The sequence below is a fragment of the Anas acuta genome, chromosome 2, assembly GCF_963932015.1.
Source record: "Anas acuta chromosome 2, bAnaAcu1.1, whole genome shotgun sequence".
Taxonomy (NCBI): domain Eukaryota; kingdom Metazoa; phylum Chordata; class Aves; order Anseriformes; family Anatidae; genus Anas; species Anas acuta.
The window spans coordinates 79,499,146-79,520,918 of record NC_088980.1 but is presented as its reverse complement, the minus strand read 5'-3'; the positions used below and the strand labels follow the sequence as shown (position 1 = coordinate 79,520,918).

General features: G+C 39.3%; 1 protein-coding gene across 1 annotated transcript; it reads left to right on the top strand.

Annotated features, from left to right (window-relative positions):
* Window positions 1–2,935: 2,935 nt before the first annotated feature.
* Window positions 2,936–20,600, top strand: VPS4B (vacuolar protein sorting 4 homolog B). Its single transcript, XM_068670910.1, has 11 exons — window positions 2,936–3,101; window positions 4,283–4,394; window positions 5,802–5,952; window positions 7,234–7,301; window positions 10,115–10,234; window positions 10,490–10,646; window positions 11,957–12,105; window positions 12,271–12,352; window positions 13,853–14,072; window positions 16,595–16,732; window positions 18,417–20,600. The coding sequence occupies exons 1-11, from the start codon at window positions 3,075–3,077 to the stop codon at window positions 18,516–18,518; spliced, it is 1,326 nt and encodes a 441-aa protein (XP_068527011.1). The 5' UTR covers window positions 2,936–3,074; the 3' UTR covers window positions 18,519–20,600.
* The last annotated feature ends 1,173 nt before the right edge of the window (window positions 20,601–21,773 follow it).

Here is a 21,773-nt window from a genome sequence, read left to right as displayed (position 1 = left end):
GGGACACAGCCCTCCTCCACAACGCTGGTATGCTTCCAGTGCAATTAAAAGCAATTTCAGAGGGAAGGCACACATCTGGGACTACTGCATCAGCAGTGTTCCCCAAGGCACCACACTACGGGGAGACATGTTCCTGAGGACAGCTTGTGGCCTGGGTCTCTGACAGCAGCAGCACTCGTGCTTTTTGGCACACCGCGTTTCCCACTGCAGAGGGGGGGGACTGGCAGGCTACGTGGCCGGCCTGACCGAGCAGAGTGGCCACTGGAGGACCTGTCTTGGGCAGGTGAGCTCATTGAATAAAATCTGAACAGGATTAAGGTAGTGCAATGGGATTTGGACAATCTGAATTTTACCTTCTAGCGTTCTTACTGACAGCCTTTTTTACCTAGGTCAAAATGACCTTTCTGCAGCAGTTCATCAGGTAGAAAAATAAAGAAAAACAGAGGTTGTGTTCTCCCACCTTTCTTCTTGCCTATCTGCACTGTTAGGATCTCTACAGCAATGATTTCCCTTCACTGCGTGGCTCTTGTGCCGTCTAATCCCAAAGTCTCGCTCTCACACTAATATTAGCCATATCTGTAGCCAGTTACCACAGTGGAGGAGTATCACTGATATGAGGCCTGCCCGTGTTGTAGACGTGACTCATTTTGATGACACATCCATCTATTGGAGGTGTTCAGCCAACATGTGGTTTGGCCCCTTTCTTTCCATGCCAAAAGACAATAACAGGAAACATTCTCCAAGACAATTTGCTCAGCCTTCAGGATCATGGAGATCATGTGTGCCTGTGCCACCTAGTGTCATAGCGATGTGATTTAACAGTACCCTGGACAATTAGCAGATGTGGCTAAGGCCAATAGGTACTTACATTCATCATTAATATATTTTATTTTCATTACACTTAGTTGTACTATGTACAACTATGATATGGGTTCTGAGAACATGGTGACACAAGAACTTCAGCAATGGGAAGCATTTGATAATGTGGCCACACTTGTCTTTCAAATCAGGGTGTCCTTGGCATGACGCTTCATTTGCTTCTCAGGAGTTAGCCTGGACATCATTGCTCAGCATTCAGACAGCATTTCCTCAGGCAAAACTAGCTGCAAAGTCACATCATAGTAGAAATACTCTATGAGTAAGGCTTAAGTAAGAAGTACAAGATTGTGCCTGTTATCTATAAAGTTACACATGCCTTTCCTGATTTTCTATCTAGCTCACGTTCACATAATGCAGTTTTTATCTGGAGTTTCAGAAGCCTGTTCAGTGTGACTGCTGAGGCATTTGTTACTTACACACCTGTGAATGTACTGTTTTAGACCAAGGTTTAAAAGCCAAATGTAGCATTACAGATTTGAAAATCATTGGTACAGATGACACAGACAAATATTACTAGCAGAGATGTATCTAAGAATACTCTGATACAGCAATCAGAATAAGAGGGTAGAGAGAATGGAAATGACATCTGCAAGAAATTAGTGTTGTAAATAGAAAGGAGGTAAACAGTATACCAAAGGCTCCAAGATGACATAATCCATAGCGAAAAGGTAAAAATGTTTTTATCTCATGGTTTGAGAAACAACACTTGGAAGAAGAAAGAAATGGATATATGTGATTTAACTCAGTTTTCTTGAGCACTTCACACCACAGTATGCTATGCCTGCATCCTGATTACAGCACAAGAGGTTCCTTTAGAAATACTCAGCCCTCCCATCACTTGCCCAATCAGTTGCCTTTTGTGACAGAGTCATTGGTGGATGTTTAATAAACCACACTTCCTCTAACATCTCTCTTAGGTCCAATGTTCCCTCTGCCATCTCATTTCACAGAGCCTGATTACTTGCCTTAATCTTTGCTACATCACTTTTTTTTTTTTTTTTTTTTTTTTTTTTGGATGTATGAAGACACTTAGCAAAACAAACTGCCAACCAAAGGGTCTGGGGGAGAGATTACCGCAACATCCCTAGGCATAGGGGTGACTGTGTTAGTGCCTTTTACCTTCTGCCCAGAACAGCCTGCCTGCTGGCTGTATTGAAAAGGTTCAGTGAAGTAGTTTATTAAAAATAATAAGAACAATAATAACGAAGTGACACTGAAATTACCATTCAGGTAGGCCAATCTTTCACTGGGAGTAGTTGGAAAAATGGGGTTTATGAATCTAAGGAAGAGTTTCTCGGATATTCCTTTTGTACCTGATGGAATTACAGAAACACAGGGGAGGATATGGCACTAATTTAGCAGAAGCATGGCACTGACTTAGCAGAAATTCATCAATCTGAGGTCCATACAGCAAGAGAACTCTACAAAACTGGTTTATAACTTGCTGTGCATTGAGTCACTTCCTCCTTCATTCACCGCAGGCGTTGCACGTTACCCGGGTTTTATTGCTAAACCTCAGGTGACCAACACCGGTGACACCTGCCTGTGACGGGCTGGGCTCTGCGAATAAAAGCACTCGGCACTGATATGACAGGAAAGGGGGCACATGACTGATACGGGGGCAAGCGAGCCACGGGGAAGAGCAGGGCAAAGGTGTGGAGATTGTATTTCGGTCTGCAGTGTGAGGCACAGGGAAAAAACCTTTATCAAAATAAAATAATATATATATATATACAAACACCCATTTAATGTTTTACAGAAACGATGTGAGGATGAAGCCAGAAGCTGAAACTTTTATTTAGCGGTGACGCTTTGAGCAACACGGAGGAGTTTTTATGACACAAAACCCCTCAGAGCTGCCCAGCTGCGGGCGCTGCCCTCAGGGTGCCGCGGCCGCCATTTTGTTCCCCCCGCCCCCTCCCGCCAAAACGGGGGGGGGGGGGGGGGAGGGGGGGGCGGCCGCCATTACCCGCAGCCACCCCCTCTGAGGCGGCGGGGCGTGTGACGTCACGGGAGGGGGCGCTGACGTCACGGGGACGCGCTGACGTCACGCGAGGCGCTGCCGGAAGCGGAAGCGGTGCTGTAGTGCGGAAGCAGCCGGCGGAGGGGCCGCGGTTTCGGTTGGTGCTCGGGGCGGCTGCGGCCGGCGGCACCCCCCACACGTCCCCCCCCCACGCTCCCCTCAGCGCCCCGCCATGGCGGGCAACATCGGCAACCTGCAGGTAGGGCCCCGGAGTAAAGGCCCGGCCCGGGCACGGTGGCGGCCTGGGGAGGCCTGGGCCGCTCGGGCGGTGCCGGGCTGGGCCGCGGGGGGGAGGCGGTTTCGGTGTGACTGGGGGCTGGTGAGTGTACGGGCACGGAAATGGCTGTGGAAGGGGCTTCTGGATATCTCCGCCGTGCTGCCTGAGGTTAGCTGGCATGCTCACAGGGGTTGTGTTATGCTTGGGATAAGAAATTGACTGTACGTGGAAAAATGCGTACGGGGCTAGAGGAGATTTAGGTGGTGTTAGCGACCTCCGGCTTTTTTTAACTGGGCCTTTTTAGGCTTCCGTGAGCTAGGCGTTCAGACTCATTTATAGCTGCCCTGAAGTGGGATAGGCCACGGCCAAGGAGCCAGGCGTGATAGAAAGTAATAAACACTCAAGAGCACAGGAATAAAAGTGGTGTCAATAAATCCACAGGTCAGTGTTTGCAGTATGGTGGCTTGGATTACAGCCAGTTCTGTTTGAAACTAGTTCAGCAAACAAGTTAAAAATTCAGCCCTAAATTCGCCTTAATAGAACTCTTCCAGTGCTCATAACTTAGCTGATTTCTTCCTAGTGGGCTCCTTTCCCCCTGCTCCCTCCCAGAGCAGTGATTAGAATTTCTTAATTGGATATCAAGAACCTAAATCCTTCAAGAGCAGCTAACCAAATAATCAGTCTTTTGAGCTTTGGGTTAGAGCAGTGATAGTGCTAGTTTCAGATCTCTGTAATCATGTACTTCCTATACGGACTCTGCTGTCAGTAGGTTTTCTGATGTCATGACTCATGGATGAAATCGTCTGCAACGAAAAGCATGAAATGTATTTCTAAACTTTTCCATAATAAATGCAAGAGATTGGTGATTAAAACTGCATAGACAAATCAGTAATAGTTGCTACACAGAAAATTAATCTTGTCACTTACTGCTTGTTTGTGTGCTGGTAAGTTGTGCTTATCAGTGTTCATGAAGGGATGGGGGTGTCCTGTACATAATGTGCCATCAAAGGCTTGCAATCAATTGCCTTCAGCCTTTTGGGGTAAACATTAAAGAGCAGAAAAGCTACACATCAAAAATAAGTCAGAGCAACAGTTTAAAATCTCTCTGATTATGCAAAATGCTGCCAGACAGCACTTACTTTAATTATTTGTTTCTGTTACAGAAAGCAATAGACCTTGCTAGCAAGGCAGCACAGGAAGACAAAGCAGGCAACTACGAGGAAGCCTTCCGCTTGTACCAGCATGCTGTCCAGTATTTTCTTCACGTTATTAAATGTAAGTGCAATGTGTTAGGTCATGAAGTAGAGTTTTATAGCCAAATTGCTCAGAGTAATCTCTTACGGTGACATCAGTATTGAAAATCTGACTTTCATTACCAGTTGATACTTATTATCTGTAGTTTGACTGACGTCATGCATTATTCAGCTTTTGCTTTCGCTACATTCTGCTCCTTTCTTGTAAGAAAGCAGATTTTTTTTTCCTTGAGTGTTTATTAGTTTGTTGTTGTTTTTTTTTTTTTTTTTTTAAGAGAGGGACAGAGGGTTTTACTGTCTGCCCTCAGGGTTTCTGTTGTAGTGTCTCAGGCTGGCCACTGCAAATGAGGAAACGTGACAGAAGTACGGGGATTCCTGTACTTCTCTTGTGCAGATAACCATATCATACGCAAGAACTGTTTGTGGTATCTACGGAGCACTTCTTCCTTATTTACTCATGCCACTTGCTTTCCTACATTTCTGCTGGCATCTTTGCTCCTTGCTGTCTATTTTACTCATCGCCTTGACCAACAAAATTTATGCGATGGATTTTTACATTCTCATTTTCCTTCGGTTTCCATACCCTCATAATTATTTTATGCTTTCTCTTTCACAGTTCTTTGTACCTCTGCCTTGTGTCCAGTGTTTGTATGCAAAGAGTGGATTCTCTTAATGTACAGTCATAAACTGAGCAGGTTAGGGTTGCTAGCCAGAGATAAGTGCACTCACATATCTCTGTAATTTGGGGGAAGAAACAACTGAGCCAAGCGAAAAAGTCACTAAGGAATTGATAAAAACAGAGATTGACTTAACTTAAATCTTACGGACTTTGACAGAGTATGACTTTGTGCTTTTCCAAAATTACATTGGCATTGTTAAACCTAGCATCTAAACCTAATATTTAAATTTTGATTGCTGATTTAAACTACGATAATAATGCCTATGAGAACAGTGTGGCTGTTGAAACGCACCTATCTTTTTCTTTATGCCATTTTTCTTTGATGCGAATGACTTCTAAAATTAGCAGGCTATGGAAAAGCAAAGCATTTCCAGACTAAAAAAAAATCGCTCAGCACAAGCATCTTCTTGATGAGCTAATTTAGAAAATGAATTATTAAAATAATGGACAATAGCTTGATAGGCTGACAGAAAAAACTTCCAGTGCCATTGTCCTTAATCCTGTTCAGTTGGGTTTTAAGCCAAAGCAATACTCAGGTGTGTGTTTGATCTTTGGTAGACAATTACTCCTTCCTGTCACTCCTTCTTTCCATGGTATAGGGGGAAAAATAAGTAGTTGAAGAACTTGGTTATGTGGTGAGCACTGAGAGAGGTGTATGTATAAGGCATAAAGATGACAGATCTAGTCTTGTTTTCTGATTGATGCACGTGTTTGCTGTTAACAAAACTTTGTTTCTCTTCAAACTCTTAGATGAAGCGCAGGGCGATAAAGCAAAACAGAGCATTAGATTGAGATGTGCGGAATACTTGGACAGAGCAGAAAAACTGAAAGAATATCTGAAAAAGAAAGAAAATTCTTCACCAAAACCAGTTAAAGAGTCTGGTCCTGCTGATGGAAAAGGGTATGTTTTGGGAGAAGGTAAAGCAAAATACTTCCTGAATTCAACTTACTCTAAAATTCAGCTTTTCACAGATCATTTTCACTGTTGTTTTGAAATGCTTCAGGTGACTTCTAATGTTGAAGTACAGTGGGCTAATAAAAGAAAAATAGCGTGAATTAGTGTCACAGGCTTTTCTGTGCTTGCTTACTAAGATGATTGAATATTTGCATGGGAAATTCACTGAAGAATGAAAGCTGGTTCAGACTAACACATTCTAATCAGATTTAAAACATCAGTGAGCCCAATGACGCAATTCTTCTGCATGTGAATGCTTGCCAAGTAGAAAATAAATTCAAATTGATGATTACTGTGGCCTAAGTTTTATCTGTCTCACATGGTGAGAAGTGCAAAAGGCCTTGTTGTAGGGTGATGTTGCATAAGATGGCCTGAATCACTCCAGTGCCTTGCTGCTGCCTAACCTCTCCACTGCTTTCCTTTTATTAGATCTGTGTTTCATTTTACATATCAGAGAGCTGAATCAGACCACCTGAACAAGCTGAGCCTCTTGTTTCAGCATTTGCTGATGGCTTTATGGGGACAGGGGAGAGGAAGGGTTCAGGAAGGTATCTCCAGGTGAGATTGCCCTTTTTTGCAGCGCTGAACAGCAAGCATTGCTCACTTGTCTCTTGAAACTTCACCTGCCTTTCAGTCTCCTTCATTGTCTACTCATCTCATTAGTTTTATTTTTTGCAGCTGCGCTGCGTTCTGCTGGTTTATAACAGAAGGGATCGTTAGTGTCACAGAGGCTACATGGCTCCGTGACCTCCCCTCCCGTTGTTCTCTACCTAGTCTACTTTTTTCCTTCTGTAACTTCCTGTTCCCTTTATTCTGACAAGACGTGGGTGTAGAGTTTTTATAGTACCAGACGGAATTGACCAAGCCCAACTGCAGTTCCAGGTAGGGGATAAGTGCCAACATCCACAGCTGAACCATTTTCGTGCTTCCATGTTGCTCAATGCAAGGGGTTTTGTTTCCTAGAGGATGGCTCAAAGCATGTAAAGTGTGTTAAGTGGAGGAGGGATCAGACCTGTATGAGGAAGTTGAAATGGTTAGGAGAGGGGATTAGAAAGAGTGTGGTGTGGAAAAACAGAACTACAATGATCTAAGCTTGTAGAGATCTGAAAGAGCCTAAAATCTTAAGGTTTTTTTTTCTCCTCAGAGTGCTGTCTTTCTGCTTTTTGCCTTTTAATCTAAGACAGCAGTGTCTCAATGTATTTCAATATTTTATTTCTTGTTTCCAAGGAACGAAAGTGATGGGGAAGGAGAGTCAGAGAATCCGGAGAAAAAGAAGCTACAGAATCAACTTCAAGGTAATTTTGAAGCCTCCCTTTCTTTAAATAGAGATGACTTCAGTCAAGTGAATTTCTAGATTACTGGCACATACATGTTATGGATTAGTTTGTTGTCTTTAAGTGGCTCAATTAGCGTATACTGTTCATATACAAAAGTGTAGTCTTTGTGGAGCTATGTGTTTGTGTGCCGTGAATATGTTGAAGTTCATCTCCTGTCCTTTGTGTTTCCTGCTTGAATTCTTTCATTTTTCAAGAAAGCTTTTTCCAAAGGCAACAGTTGAAAGACTTCAGATAGTTTCTTGCTAAACTGTATCACTATTTTACTCTTGCACATTGGGGTATTATTGCGTTAGGTAACAGACATCATACAAATACAAAAAGCTTGCACTGGAGTTTAGAAGTCAAGAAGATGGATTCTTGTTCTTGTAGCATTTCCTCACATTGCAGTGAGGAGTGATACTCAGCTGAGTAACAGAATTGGGTTTTTGAACTCAAATGCTTGGTGTGTTCAGTGATGCAACATATGGCAGCTAGCGCGAGTTTTTTATACAGTAAAAAAGTGGCTTTGCTCGGTGCTAACTACTTCTTAATTGTAAAGAGTTGTTCAGAGCTTTCCTGACAGCTGCTGTTTACAAATCTGAAGAAACTTCATTGTAAAAAAGATCAAATGCATTTAACAGATTTCTCAGCTTGTATAATTTCAGGAGCTATTGTATGATGTTTGGAAACTGCAATGCTTTTTCTACTTCTTCACACCTTTATTTAACTCCGTGTGTAGTTCTAAGGGACAATTTCCTGTATTTAACAACAACAGAAAAATGACGAGCGTTGGACTTTCACCCCTATCTCTCACTATAAACACGTATTCTTCCCACATGAATCTGACCTTCAGTCTTCAAGAAACAGTGTCTTGCACCTAGCACTTCTTTAAGACTTTTCTATAAAATTGCAAGGTTCTTGCTGATTTGTTTTCATGCTTTGGAAGTCTGAGATGTGAGATCCTTGGTGTCTTTAACCTTAACATAAGAGTCTCTTACTCCAATAGTGTATAAACTCTGGGCAGTCTTCACATTACTCATCTTAATTTGCTTCCCACAACAGCCACAGATATTTCCTGTATTTAATTTTACTGCCTTTTTATCCTTAGCTGTCTTTGCCTTATGGAACTTTCCCAAATCTGTGTCTGTTTTCAAGGTTTTAATTATAGCAGCAACTTGACTTACTGTGGGAGAAGTGGCCACTGCCATTCGGACTGGATAGTAATTGTGGGTTTATTGTCGTGTACTCATGTTTAGAATTTTAAAGGCCTTTTGCACTCTATTGCTTAATCTTCCAGCTATTCATTTACACCTACAAAATTAGGAAGCCTACAATGTCCAGTTCCATTTGTGTCCTGGTGTGGGTATCTCTTATAGTGTGGTAATTTCAGTTACCATGGTATGTCTGGGGCAGATAACTGATACTTCAGCTCGGAAATAATTTGCTCTTCCTATCATTTCTACTAATTATTTTAGTTATGGAGCCCTTAGTCCTGTGTACTTTAAGAAAAACTGAGATATAATGAACCTCGCAGAAGGATTTATTGTATTGAAAATGAGTGGTTGAATTTCAGTAAGTTGATTGTAAACTTGTACTCTAGTGCTTTTAACGCACTGAACAACATGATGATGTGTTTTGGACTCCAGATTTCATATTTGTTAACTACTGGAATTATTAACAAAAATGTTCCTTTCAATCTCATGAAAAAGACGTGGGAAAAGAAAAATCTTAACAGAAATGCTGAAAAACTGAGCAAGTGTTATTTGCTTTATCTGTTAGCGATGAGTAGCAGTAAATTTTCAATCCTCTAAAAGAAAAAAAAAAAAAGCCTTAACAAAATCAATTTACAGAGTTCTGAAGGCATAAGGTTAAGGTGTCAAGAAAACAACTGGTGAAAGCTAATTGTGAATTTACAGAAAATTCCTGGTATAGAAATGGGGCAGCTGAAACTTCAGTGTGTTTGAAAGTATTGGGCTGGTTAGCATTCGTTCAACTGGGAAGATTTTTCTTACCCTTTGGATTTGCCTTGACTAGGATTTCAAAATCTATTATTACTAGTTCACATTCAAGCTGTTCCATCTAGCAGTAGTGGAGACAAAACATTTTTGAGATCAGACTAATTAATTCGAAGCCTGAAGAGGAGGCTAAATCACATGTCAGTTGGCTAAAATCAAATTACAACTTGTTGATTGAGATAAGACTTGTTGATAAAACTTAGAGAACGTGGCTAGACGTGGAAGGAACGTGGAGCCTGCTAAGCTGTAGAAAAAGTAAACTTTCTGATGCTTTCAGCCCCTAGCTTTTAAAAGGCTTATGCAGTGGATGTTCAGACTATGTATTGCACATCTAAGTAACCAACAAGTTACTTTATCTGCCAGAGGATCTTACAAGTGCTGGGCTCATGCAACTACATGATTTCTCTCCTTGTTTACAATGAAACTTCAAATTTTTTGGAAAGTACAATGCTGGGCTTCAGTGAGAGATGCTGTCTCAGTCCCCTTAGTGAAGATACTGCTCTGTGAATACTAAATGCCTTTTTTCTGGTCAGTCACAGACTAGCTTTGGGCATTGCAGAACTTCTCACTCTCAAGTATTCTAGTTATCGATGGTTTATTGGGGTAAAACAATGTGACAAACCTCTGTGGAATAGCGTCCATTTGACTAACACTATTTACTCTCTAAATCTACTTAGAAATGGTTTGATTTTGTTCGTTACGAACAAAATGGGCATTTTTTTCAAATGGAAGCGGTGAACAATGTGCATTGCTAATTTATATAATCTTTTCTGACAGGTGCTATTGTCATGGAGCGACCAAATGTAAAATGGAGTGACGTTGCAGGCCTTGAAGGTGCCAAAGAAGCTCTTAAAGAAGCAGTGATCTTGCCCATTAAATTTCCACACTTGTTTACAGGTCAGGATTACAGCATTTATTTCTTATTCTAATGCTACTGTTGAAGTTGGGAGTGGCAGCAGTGTGAGAAGAACGTTATGTTGATGTATCAATAACTCCAGCTGAGCTCTTAGTGGTGTGACTGACAGGAGTTTCTTAGGTAGATACAGAAAACCTAACAAATTAGGGAGGGTTCGTCAGAAAAATAGGTTTGTTTTTGATACAAACCTATTTTTTGTTTTTTGTTTTTGATAAATTATGGTTTCTTTCTTGCAGGAAAGAGAACACCCTGGAGAGGGATTCTTCTGTTTGGACCACCAGGAACAGGGAAGTCTTATTTAGCAAAGGCTGTTGCAACAGAAGCCAACAACTCAACTTTCTTCTCGGTATCTTCCTCTGACTTGGTCTCAAAGTGGTTAGGAGAGAGCGAAAAGTAAGTTGCCAGAGGTCCAGAGAAATACTGGCAAGAAGAAATTAGTATTACAGAGCTAGATAAGACACTCTAAAGAAATTAAATTCAAGGGAAGGGTCATGTGTCTTGTTAAAACAAACTTCTGGTGTTTCTATGCTTCCTGCTGCAGTGTCAGTTAAATATATCATCATGTGCTGCGTTCTGTGCCGCTGCAGCTGGACTGCTCCTCAGTGCTCAAGAGGGTTTTTAAAACTATTTCAGAAAGATGTCAGGAGCACTATGGAGATCTCAACCTCTCCTGAACTCAGCTGTGATAGTGCACTGCATCAGTCTGAAATTTTGGGGTACTTTTGTCACCTCCCCACTCATCTGTCTCAACGGCTTTGTGGCTAACACATGGTATTGCTTTGTCTGTATGGAGGTGATTTTCCTTCATTCTGATTTTAAACAAAACGTGGAAGACAAATTAATTTAGCATGAAGGAAGAAAACTTCACGGCTGCTCCTCACCTCCAAACCATTTTTGCAAGTGAGGAGCAGCCATCATATTTTCTTTCCTCATGCTGACTTCGTTTGTTACTATGTGGCCTGAAGTGATAATCTGTTGCAATGTAGAAGTGCAGGAATTTGTCCATCTAGGGTTCTCATGAGGCTTCCATGAATTGAGATAGGGTTAAAAAAAAAAATGGAGTCCAACTTGACATTTTTTCTGTTTGATGTTGAAGTCAAAGTCAAAAGAAAGACTTCTGGTTTCTCTTCAGGCTGGGACTGTTTACCAAACTTATTAGTGTCAGTGATATGAAGAATTGTCCAGCATGTTGCTATTTATTTTCCTTTTTAACTTAGTATAATATGTTGGTAAGATTCATCTCGGATTTTTTAGGCAAACTGACTTCTTCTGTAATATTATTTTAAAAAAAAAAAACTATAAGACTGTACATATTTCTTCAAAAATCTCTAGAGGAAATCAGATTCGGTTGCAAATCTTAAATAAGACAAAGCCATCTTGCTTTGATTCTTTCTAAATTGGTGGTTTTACATAGTTAAATCTGTCTTGTAGAAGGGTAAAACTTAGCAGGGTTTGCCTGCAAAATCACGCATGGAGTACCCTAAGATGCTTCATTTCCCTATGTATTGTGGTATTTTCCTCCACATAATGCAGAGTTCTTGGAGCTGGAAGAATGTTGTGTCTTTGAGTAGCTTTATCAATGCATTTCGGGGGTCTACTTTTTTTTTTTAGCTTTTTCTAAACAAAGTAACTGTCATAATGCTAAGTTGTGTGGCTTTGATGGTGTTTACATTAAGATAACTGCGGCTGTTTCCTTTTTTAAGATTAGTGAAAAACTTGTTCCAGCTTGCCAGAGAAAACAAACCTTCCATTATCTTCATTGATGAGATAGATTCATTATGTGGGTCAAGAAGTGAAAATGAAAGCGAGGCTGCCAGACGGATTAAAACAGAGTTTCTAGTCCAGATGCAAGGTAAGGTTGCTGGTTTTCAGAATCAAAGGAGTGTGTGTGTTTTAAGTACAGCTGGCATGAGAATGCTAAAGAAATCTGCACTTGCACCCCATTAAATCTTGACAATGTTTTAAAACAGTCTTTGTTTATCTTCTAAATGGTGAAATGGTTTCTGCCCTCATATAGGGGTTGGTGTCGACAATGAAGGAATATTGGTCTTAGGAGCAACAAACATACCCTGGGTTTTGGATTCTGCTATCAGGAGAAGGTACGATGGCGCTCTGTTATGGTGTGAAATTTGCAACTGTTGTGAAGGTTCAGCGCAAGGCTATTTGAGGCAGTAATCTTGTTAATGCTTGCAGGCATGGCTAATGTTCTCAGACACGACTGGACTGAGTCAATAGCCCCTTGCCATTTAAGAGGTGGATTGTTCACCCTTGTATTTACCCTGTAGGTTATTTCATGTCTCGGTCAGCTAATTCTGCTTGGGCAAGCAGAAGGCTATTCTATTTCACTGCTGTTTGATTTCGTGGTTGGCAAGGGGGACAAGATACAAAACATGCTGCTCAGAAGGGATACAGGGGGCAAAACTGCCCGTTTCAGTTGTAGTAAGCTATTGAATAGCTTGAGTAATTTCAGAGAAATGTAATTTTATGTTATGCAGAACTACCAAGCTTTAGTACTGGTCACACACAATTTGTGTGATCTTTCAGAGTGTGTTTTCACTGCTTTTCTTGAGTTAAGAAGCTTTTGTACATGTATCTGATGCGCTGGATCTTTCAGCTGCAGAGCAGCAGAGGACAAATGCAATTACAAGTATGGTTATGTTGTGATGAGGACACAACTTGGATAATGGTCATTTTTGTAGGCTAAAGAAACATTGCTTTTTGTGACAGTGCCATTGACTCTTACCTATATACTGAATTCAAGCTGACTGTGCTTTGGGAATTTAGACCAGGTGGCCTCCAGAGGTCGCTTCCATCCTATATGGCTATAGTTGTATAGACAGATACAGAAATGGATGTGTTACCTGAAATTTCAGGTTGTACTTTGCAGTGTGAAGGAGTATCTAAGTTTTGTCTGTAAAACTCAAAGGAACTTGTACAACGTGGCAGTAACAACTAATTTGTCATGGTCTTGGCCCAGTTTGTCATGCGTAGCAAGTTAATTCTGTTCTCCAGAATTGAGATTCTCATTTTGTTGGTGGGAGGTAATCTCTACTGTGAGAACAGATGCTGCTACAAAGGAAGAACTGCAGATACCAACAGTTTCTACTGATGGCCCTGTTGAGAGCAGGACTTCAAATTTGTTTCCAACTACAAAGTTCTCTTCAAAGAAGTTAGAAAAGATAGAAAGTGGTTTTGTCAACGTGTTATGAGGCAGTTCTTTCTGCAATGGTGAAAACTGCTCAAATGCACTTCACAGAAGGAAAAAAAAAAGTCTTCAGTGTTGTTTTTTCTTTTAAAACACAAAATTGGCTGAAGAGAACCTGGAGAAAATACAATCTGAAGTGGTGATCTTTGTCCTGAAAATGAAATACTTGTTATATTTTAGATGTTGGCTTATGATGGCTACAGTATTATTTATGAGACTAGCTTGTTGAATATTTGCCTTTGATTGTTTTTTTTAATGGTGTATAATACAATATTAGAAAGAAGCAGTTTCACTTAGGAACAAACTACATGCTGATTTGCATAAGCTTCTTTCCATTGTGCACCTGCATGAGCCAGCGTCTGTGGAGTGTTCTGTTTTTTCTTTTTGAAACCAGGTTTGAGAAGCGTATTTATATTCCTTTACCTGAACAGCATGCCAGGGCTTCAATGTTCAAACTTCACCTTGGGTCAACTCCAAATCGCCTAACAGAAGCAGATTATCGAGAGCTTGGAAAAAGAACGGAGGGCTATTCTGGTGCAGATATAAGCATCATTGTACGCGATGCACTGATGCAGCCTGTTCGAATAGTGCAATCAGCTACTCACTTTAAAAAAGTAAGTAAGAATCAACAAACTTTCATGCTATTTTGACTTAAAATTATCTTGATCTGAAAATTTCTTGCACGCAAACCGAGTTTGGTTTGGGTAATACTGAATGCTTATGAATGTTTATACACTGTCCTTTTATTTTTTTAAGAGTGTGCATGGATATCACCTCCTTTCATTTTTACACAAGTTCTGCTGTAAGTCTGATGCAGCTGGTTTCTAGGTGCTTGTTCTGTGCAATCCAAGCTCTGACTCTTCACATCTCTAGCTAGTGTTAAAAGGTTAAAAGCGTTCAGTTTGAAGTTAACTTCAAATGGAGCGTTACAGAGGTGCTTTTTCTTTTGTATCAAATTACATGGTTCTTCATGTTTTTGTAGTGTTTGTGTTGATAAATGTATTCCTTGTCAATATGGAAACATGAATTATAGTTACGCACATTCTGCTTGCTTGGAATGTCCTTCAGACTGAAAAACTAAGGTGACTGTTTTTACTGGAGTCTTAACCTATTGTTACTTGGGACAGTAGTAAAGATGCAGGACAGCTGAGCAAGGTTATGTGCTGCCCAAACAATGGAACACCTTCGGGATGCTGGTGTAATGTGAAAGTTAGCTTACGCTTATTTAGCTGCTCTCTAACAAGGATGTTGAAACCATACATATGTTTGGCTTATCTTGCAGTGATGTCTACATATTACATGCTAACGTAAACATTTCTTCTAAATGTTTGGATCCCAGAAATTTCATCTGACTAAGAACCCTCTAGAGTTCTTAAGACAAATTTAAATCCATTGAATCTGTGCAATGTTTTCTTCTCCCCGGAGAATTTGCATGAGTGTTGCTTAAATTGTTTCTAAACTATTATGCTTTCAATGGAGGCAAAAAAAATGTGTTAAGGTTATCAATGGTTATAAACAGAATTCCAAAAACAAAAATGTATTAAATGTTTTTTTTGAGCTTCTTGGTTTTTAAGAGACCCAAACTAAAAGTATTTTTGTTTATACTTTTACTGCAAAGTTTAATTTAACAGAAATTTGTGTATTGCAGGTGAAGGTGGGTTAAGGTATTCTGCAGAGGTTTTTGATTCAATAAAGGGAAGTCATCATTTTGTTGCCCCTTAAAATGCCCCCCAGAATGTACCCTTTAAGGTACAACTTTAAGGTTGAGAGTCTTTTCCTAGTTTTAAATACAAAGAACATTTTGAAACATTATTTTGAAGCAGTAGCGCTGCCATAAATGGTATTTGTTTAAAAATAAAGGCAAATATTTTGATGTATCAGGGATTTTCTGGCTGATTCCTTCCTTTCAGTAGAGATGCCTGAAGTATTTATCCATTATTTATTGACTTTAAATGACAATGACATTTCTGACCAATGGGTTGTTACCTTTTTAGCCTTTTCAAAGCGAAATTTGCAAGTATCCGAGGCATATCTCAGACTACTGCAGCACAATGAAATAACCTCAATTGTCACAGTTTCAGAGCAACCAAAGGCAATCCTTACCTCTTACCTCTTTTGCTAGAAAAAGAACTGCAGTACTTTGAGTGTTCTGACAAAAGTCAAGTTTATTCCACTTGTTTTGTTAGTACTTCAGTTGGGTACAGTTTCTTGTAAGAAAAAAATCTTGGCTTTATTAACTAGTTGCATAGTACAGAGAACTTGTCCCAGCTAAACAGCACTTTGCTCAGTTTTCAGTCATTCATTGTAAACCATTGCTTGCTCCAAGTGATGATAACTCAAAGGTTTGTCAGTGTTTTGGGTGTTACAACCTGTGTTTAAAGCACTGTGCTTTAAAAGCAGGTTGGAATGGCAAATCCAGTTCTTTGCGGTTAAAACCAGCTGGTTAGTGTGTTGTCTTTCACTCTTTGCATGTGTTCTGAGTTCCTGTGGATGTGTGATGCTTCAGATAATGATGAAAGGAAATAGAACTGTGGGTCCTAGATACGCTCTGCAGAAAGGAAAAAGAAACCTGGTGCAGCTTCTGGGAGTCCGGAAAAGAGGCTGGTTTCACTTCTCCCACTAGATGGCCCTATTTTCTATCGAGTGCTGTCAGAAAAGGTGCACAGAGCTTTGTAGTGCGCCACGTAAAAGTTTAAAAAGGCATCTCTGGCTGCCTGACCTGAGGGGCACTGGGGGACAGCTTCTGGAGAAATATTTAGAAAGCTGTTAACCAGTGATGAGTGGACTCCCAAAGTGGCCAGGGACTGAGAAGAGTCGTCTTTTCCAAATGGGATTGCTTGCGTGTTAGCTTTCTACAGACATTCCTGCCTTAAGAGAAGGAGGTTCATAGGATTTGACATGATGGGAATTTAAGTATCTGGCTGCAGCTGCGTGTTTTCAAAGTGAATGATGCCAGTACTTTTATGCAATTCCTATTCTGCTGGACATGATATCCCCATGGGTAGGGCATCTACATAAAATCAGAGAATGCTTTTGCTCTAAATATGAAGTTCAGCTTCAATCTCTTGACTTAAAAAAACAAACTCCTATAAAGCTGAGTGGTAAAGGGTTTTTATATTTTGTTTTTCTTTTTTAGGTAAAAGGACCATCAGTGTCTAATCCAAATATCATGGTAGATTTGTTCACCCCTTGCTCTCCAGGTGATCCTGACGCTGAAGAAATGACATGGATGGATGTTCCAGGTGATAAATTACTGGAGCCACAGGTTTCCATGGTAGGTATTTGTTGTGGCATTTCTTTCTTGATTTGCAAAACTCAAAAAAGACTTTAAAGTGAAGGCACTTTCAAAGAGGTATGCAAGGCAATTGGATGAGCTGTTTGTTTTCAGACATGCTGGACATACCAGATAATACTTGAATCCTGATGTACAGCATTGCTATGAACAAGCCAGTTCTTCATCCCAGATAAGCATTTTTTTTCTTACTGTTCTTGTTTGGTGCCACGCAGCTGCAGTCCCTTCATCCACAGGCAGCATCTGAATCTTCCACTATTCTTTCATTTCTCTTATTCATTTAAAACCTTCAAAATCCCTGCCCTGTGATATGTTACCTTCCCGTTGTCCTATAGCATTAAGGAGAGAGAGAGGAGTGGGAAATTTTATTCAGTGTAAATTGGGAATGATGTGCTGTAAGTAAATGTTGTCCACAACATATAGGCACATATATCCAATAAAATGTAAAAAGCTGATGGATGTAACAGTAGTTCTGGTTAAAATTCGTCAGAGGTGATGCAGCTAGCTTTCAGTACCTTTCAACTGTTTTTCTGTATATGTTAAAATACTTGGTTTAGTCTAAGGAATAAAATAGCTTATTCAAGACAAATTGGAATTTTAGTTCACTGTGAATAAATACGTGAATAAAATTCCTGGGCACTTGTTCTATATTTCATCCCGAAGATTCAGAATTTAAGAGCACTGAGGAAAGGACTTGATATCAAATTTGTGCTGATATCTAATGTACAACAGTTCTTGTAATTAATGAAGGAAAAGTGTGTTGCATGAGCATCACAAACCTCTAAAACAGTGTGTACTGCTTTGTAAATATAAATAATATATGAGTTATCTGTGTATATTTACATACTAAGGAAGCACAAAAAGATGTGTGCAAGTGCAGGCCTGCCGTAAAACTTCTGCCTGTGTAGTCTAAGTGGATTTTTCATCTGTCTTTCCTGGAATTAAATACATTAATTCCTTGAGTGCTACTAATGGAACTTAAGCTCTAATGTGCTACAGTTGCATAGGAGCTTGTCTCAGTGTCCAAATGCAGTTATTGCCCTTAAAAATAAATAAATCAGGCGTTAATCTTTTCTGAGCAGGGTATCTGTAGTATGATGAGACAAACTTCAAGTCTGGAAAGTCATGACATTGACTTTCATCTTTACCCACAATTTTATAGTAATATGAGCATCTAGTCTTTTCAGTTGCCTTTGGCCAGGACTTGATTAGTTTTCTTGTACCTTTCATTCATGGTTTTTTAACCATGATGGACTATAAAGAATACATGGGAACATTTGATTATTTTCACCTTTAAACTGTTGTACTTTAAATGTAGATTTAAAAAAAAAATAAAATAAAAGAAAAAAAAGAAGTTCAGTTTGTTCCAGTAAGCAGTGATGAATAACACTTCAGTGGATGCTGAATGGATGAGAGGATAAACCTAACCTGGGATTGTGGTTTTATTCTTGAAAAACTCACTGCTAATTGTCTGTCTTCATAGAATAAAAATTTGGCCTGTGTGCAGAAATGTTTGGGGTTACTTGAAGGTTTGCTTAAATAAGAGTTCCTATGGTCATCTTGTTTTAAAAGGTTTTCTAAAGCATATTTTTTTGGCAACAATACTGTTAGCAGTGGTACTATGCTTGTTTCTGAATACACTTGTTTTCTTTTTTTTTTCTGACAGAACGATATGCTTAGGTCGCTAGCTAGCACAAAACCAACAGTTAATGAACAGGACCTGGAGAAGTTAAAGAAGTTTACAGAAGATTTTGGTCAGGAAGGCTAAACCAAAGATGTATGTGGAACATTAGAACTATTTTTGCTTTCTTAAGTATTCTTGTCTTTATTGATGGCACTACAAATAAATGCCAATAAAATCACTCCTTTCTTACTTCGCAGAAGGAATAGAAGATCTCTTTGCAAAGACCCTTAAGCTTTTGTATTGTTTTGTCTTCCTCAGATGTCTATTAAATGTATTCTATTGAAAAATAATACTGGAAAGACAACTTTAGGGTGAGACAGCAAAGTGATGTGGTAACTCGTATTAGAAAATTTTAAATGATTAGTTCAGTTTTAGGTATTATTCGCCCTGGGTACAAGTGAGTTTTAAACTCCCAGGAGGCTCAAAAAGCCCTTTTTTGAGGGGTAGAAAATCTATTTGTCATGTGTTTTCAGTATCAGTCAATCAGCCTACATGTTAATTGCTCTCATTTCATTTAGAAAAATGCAACAATTTGCTAATCAAGCATACTGCAAGTGTGGGTTTGCTATTAATGTAAGAAAGAAAACATTGTGAAGATAAATCTCTATGGGCCAGTACTCTGTTTAAATACTGATGGACCTGGTATTTGGCTTTTTCTGCAATGCTGTGTTAAAATTTTGCCTTAAATAGCTTGTGCTTTTAACCCTTTACTAGCTGATACACACCTCACTATGCAATTTAGCAAAGATTTGTTAAATGCAAGTATCTTGACAGGTTTTGAGTTTTTTGCTGGCTCTTTTTTAAAACTAGTTTTTCTTTCTGCAAGAGTGTGACTGAAGTTACAGAAAAAAGTGTGAGTAAGATTCCATATGCCAAGGCTGGCAAGGTGTAAGTCATCTCTGAAGAATGTAAAGGAGGTATTTTGGGCAATAGCATACATTCACATGATTTAGCCACGGACTTTGCAGTGATAAATTACTCAGAACCCTATTGATCATTATTGCATGTAGGTTACATCAATCTAGTTCTTAAACTTTGAGAAAAGGCTGGCACTTTAGTATAGAAGTAGCACTTCCATTGTAGTTCTTCAAAAAAAATCAAAAATCAAGATGAGATGTGCCTGAATGTAACTTCCAGCACTACAGTGTCAGCATTGAGTTTGTGCCTTGTAAGTTTGCACTGGCTGTAGATACGAAATGCCATTAGGATATCTAGAATATTCTGTCCCACTAACGTTGTACAACTCTATCCTGCATAAGCTTTGTTGAACTTGCATTAAAAGAAATTTGCACATTTTGGGTGCGTATGTTGTATCTACATACACACATGTGATTGTCTTTGGGTTTTGGTTTCCTTTATGTCCATATTTTGTGTACTTTATAAATCATAGGACTGGTGAAATTTGCTGTAATTCATTTAAGTAAAATGTACAACATCAACTGTGTTCTGTGAGTATTTCTTCAATGTTATTTCCAAGAATTTACAGCTTTTTTTTTTTTTTTAGACTTTGATTTCTGTTTAATGGCTAACCAAAATATTTAGTTACAAATTCTTTCAGCTTTGAGGTGCTGAGCTTTTGTTTACTAACATGATGAAACATCCTTTCCAAAATCATTCAGTTACACACAGCTTTACCGTTGTCTTACATTGGAATGTGTAAATGTCTATCAGTGGACTGTGAATCTTCTTGTGGACCTTTGAGTAAGATGGGGGGTAAATTCCAATGTAGATGCAAGCAACTGTGGTTAGTAAACATAATCCTGGTTGCAATAGGATTGCTTTTTTTCTTGGTTGCCTCTCGTGTACACTTTAGAAGTGAACCACAGGCTGGCAGGGCTCTTACCTAGAGGTTTGAAGCTACTATCCGGGGTACTTGTCTCTTGACCTTTTTAAAATGAGAGTCTTTACTGAAATCTTAAAATTCTCAGGAACTGTGTTTTGTTGTTGTAGGCTGATTTGTCCTATGGGTTTCTGTAAACCTAACTGTGTAATCCTTTATCTTCAATGTAGAAAAGTATACTGTATGTTTTAAACTCACATCTTGCTGCTTGCTCAGTTGTGGGACGACATCTGTAACAGAAGCATTAATGTTTGATGTTTAAAGTTGTTTTTAAAAAATATATTCTAAATAAACACTGCTGCTTAGAACTGCAGCTCCAAGGACAACTTTGCTTTTGCTGTTTTTGTGAAATGGGAATAAGTTAATCTAGCTAGGAATCTGTGATAATATATTATCCCAGAATACGTGATAGGAAGGTGGAAAGGAAGAACATCACTTTCAGTTTTCAGTGTTAATCTAAAACGCACTAAACAGTGTTCCTCAGTTTGTAGTTGATGAAAGGCTACGTTTGCTTTATGTAACCAAAACCTCTGTAAGTTCTGGATAAATCACTCATAAATTTTTCATAACATCTGCTGTGACTCATCTTTGACAAAGCTTACGTTTTTTTCCTAACTTTTGGTGCTACTGCTAACTCCAACCAATATGAAAAATTATTTTCCTGCGGGTAAAATAATTTTTTAAATCAGTTGTTTTGTTCTTCACAGATGTTTCTTCACATTGACATTAAACTCTGGATTTTCTGTCACTCCTGCTATACATATCATTACATGTGCTAGTGTGGCCTGACTGACCTCCAACTCCAGAGTCCTGTTTCTTTTAACCATTGGCTTTGTCTTAAAAAAAAATAAATAAATGATAATAAAAATACATATATATAAGGTTTCATTTCAAATTTTTGGTTTTGTTTGTTTTCTATTTTATCTGCTGGTCTTCTGACTTGCTTTGGTTGCCTTTGTTTTAATTAGTGGAGCAGAACGTGTAGTCCAGGCAGATACTCAAATCAGCTGTTGTTCGTACTCCTATCAGGTGAGTCTGATCATAGTTTGCACTTGTCAACTGAAGCAAAGAAGCTGTTAGAATATTGACTGCTCAGCCACTTTTGATCTATTTTTTCTGTTTTAGGCTTCTAATGATGATAGATTGGTGTTTTCATGTTTTTTGTAATGTTATTTCTGAGGATTATCTTAACAGGAAGCTTTCTAATGGTTCTGAATTATTAAAATATGCAGGAACGCCTTTATTTTGCTGCATACTCTCCTTCCTCCAGAATGACAAGCTTGTTTCATGTTTGGCTTCCATACATGTTTTTTGTCTTAACCAGATTCACCCTAGTAATCATGGTTGACTTAAAGCCATTCCCACAACTTACATAAACTGTTGCAAGAGCTGGATGCACTCTTTGCTTCCTAGTGCACTGCTTTTCCATCGGATACTTGATTATCAAAATGTTACTCCTTTTATTCTTGAGCAGGGAGCCTGTTGGAGCTCTCGTGGCC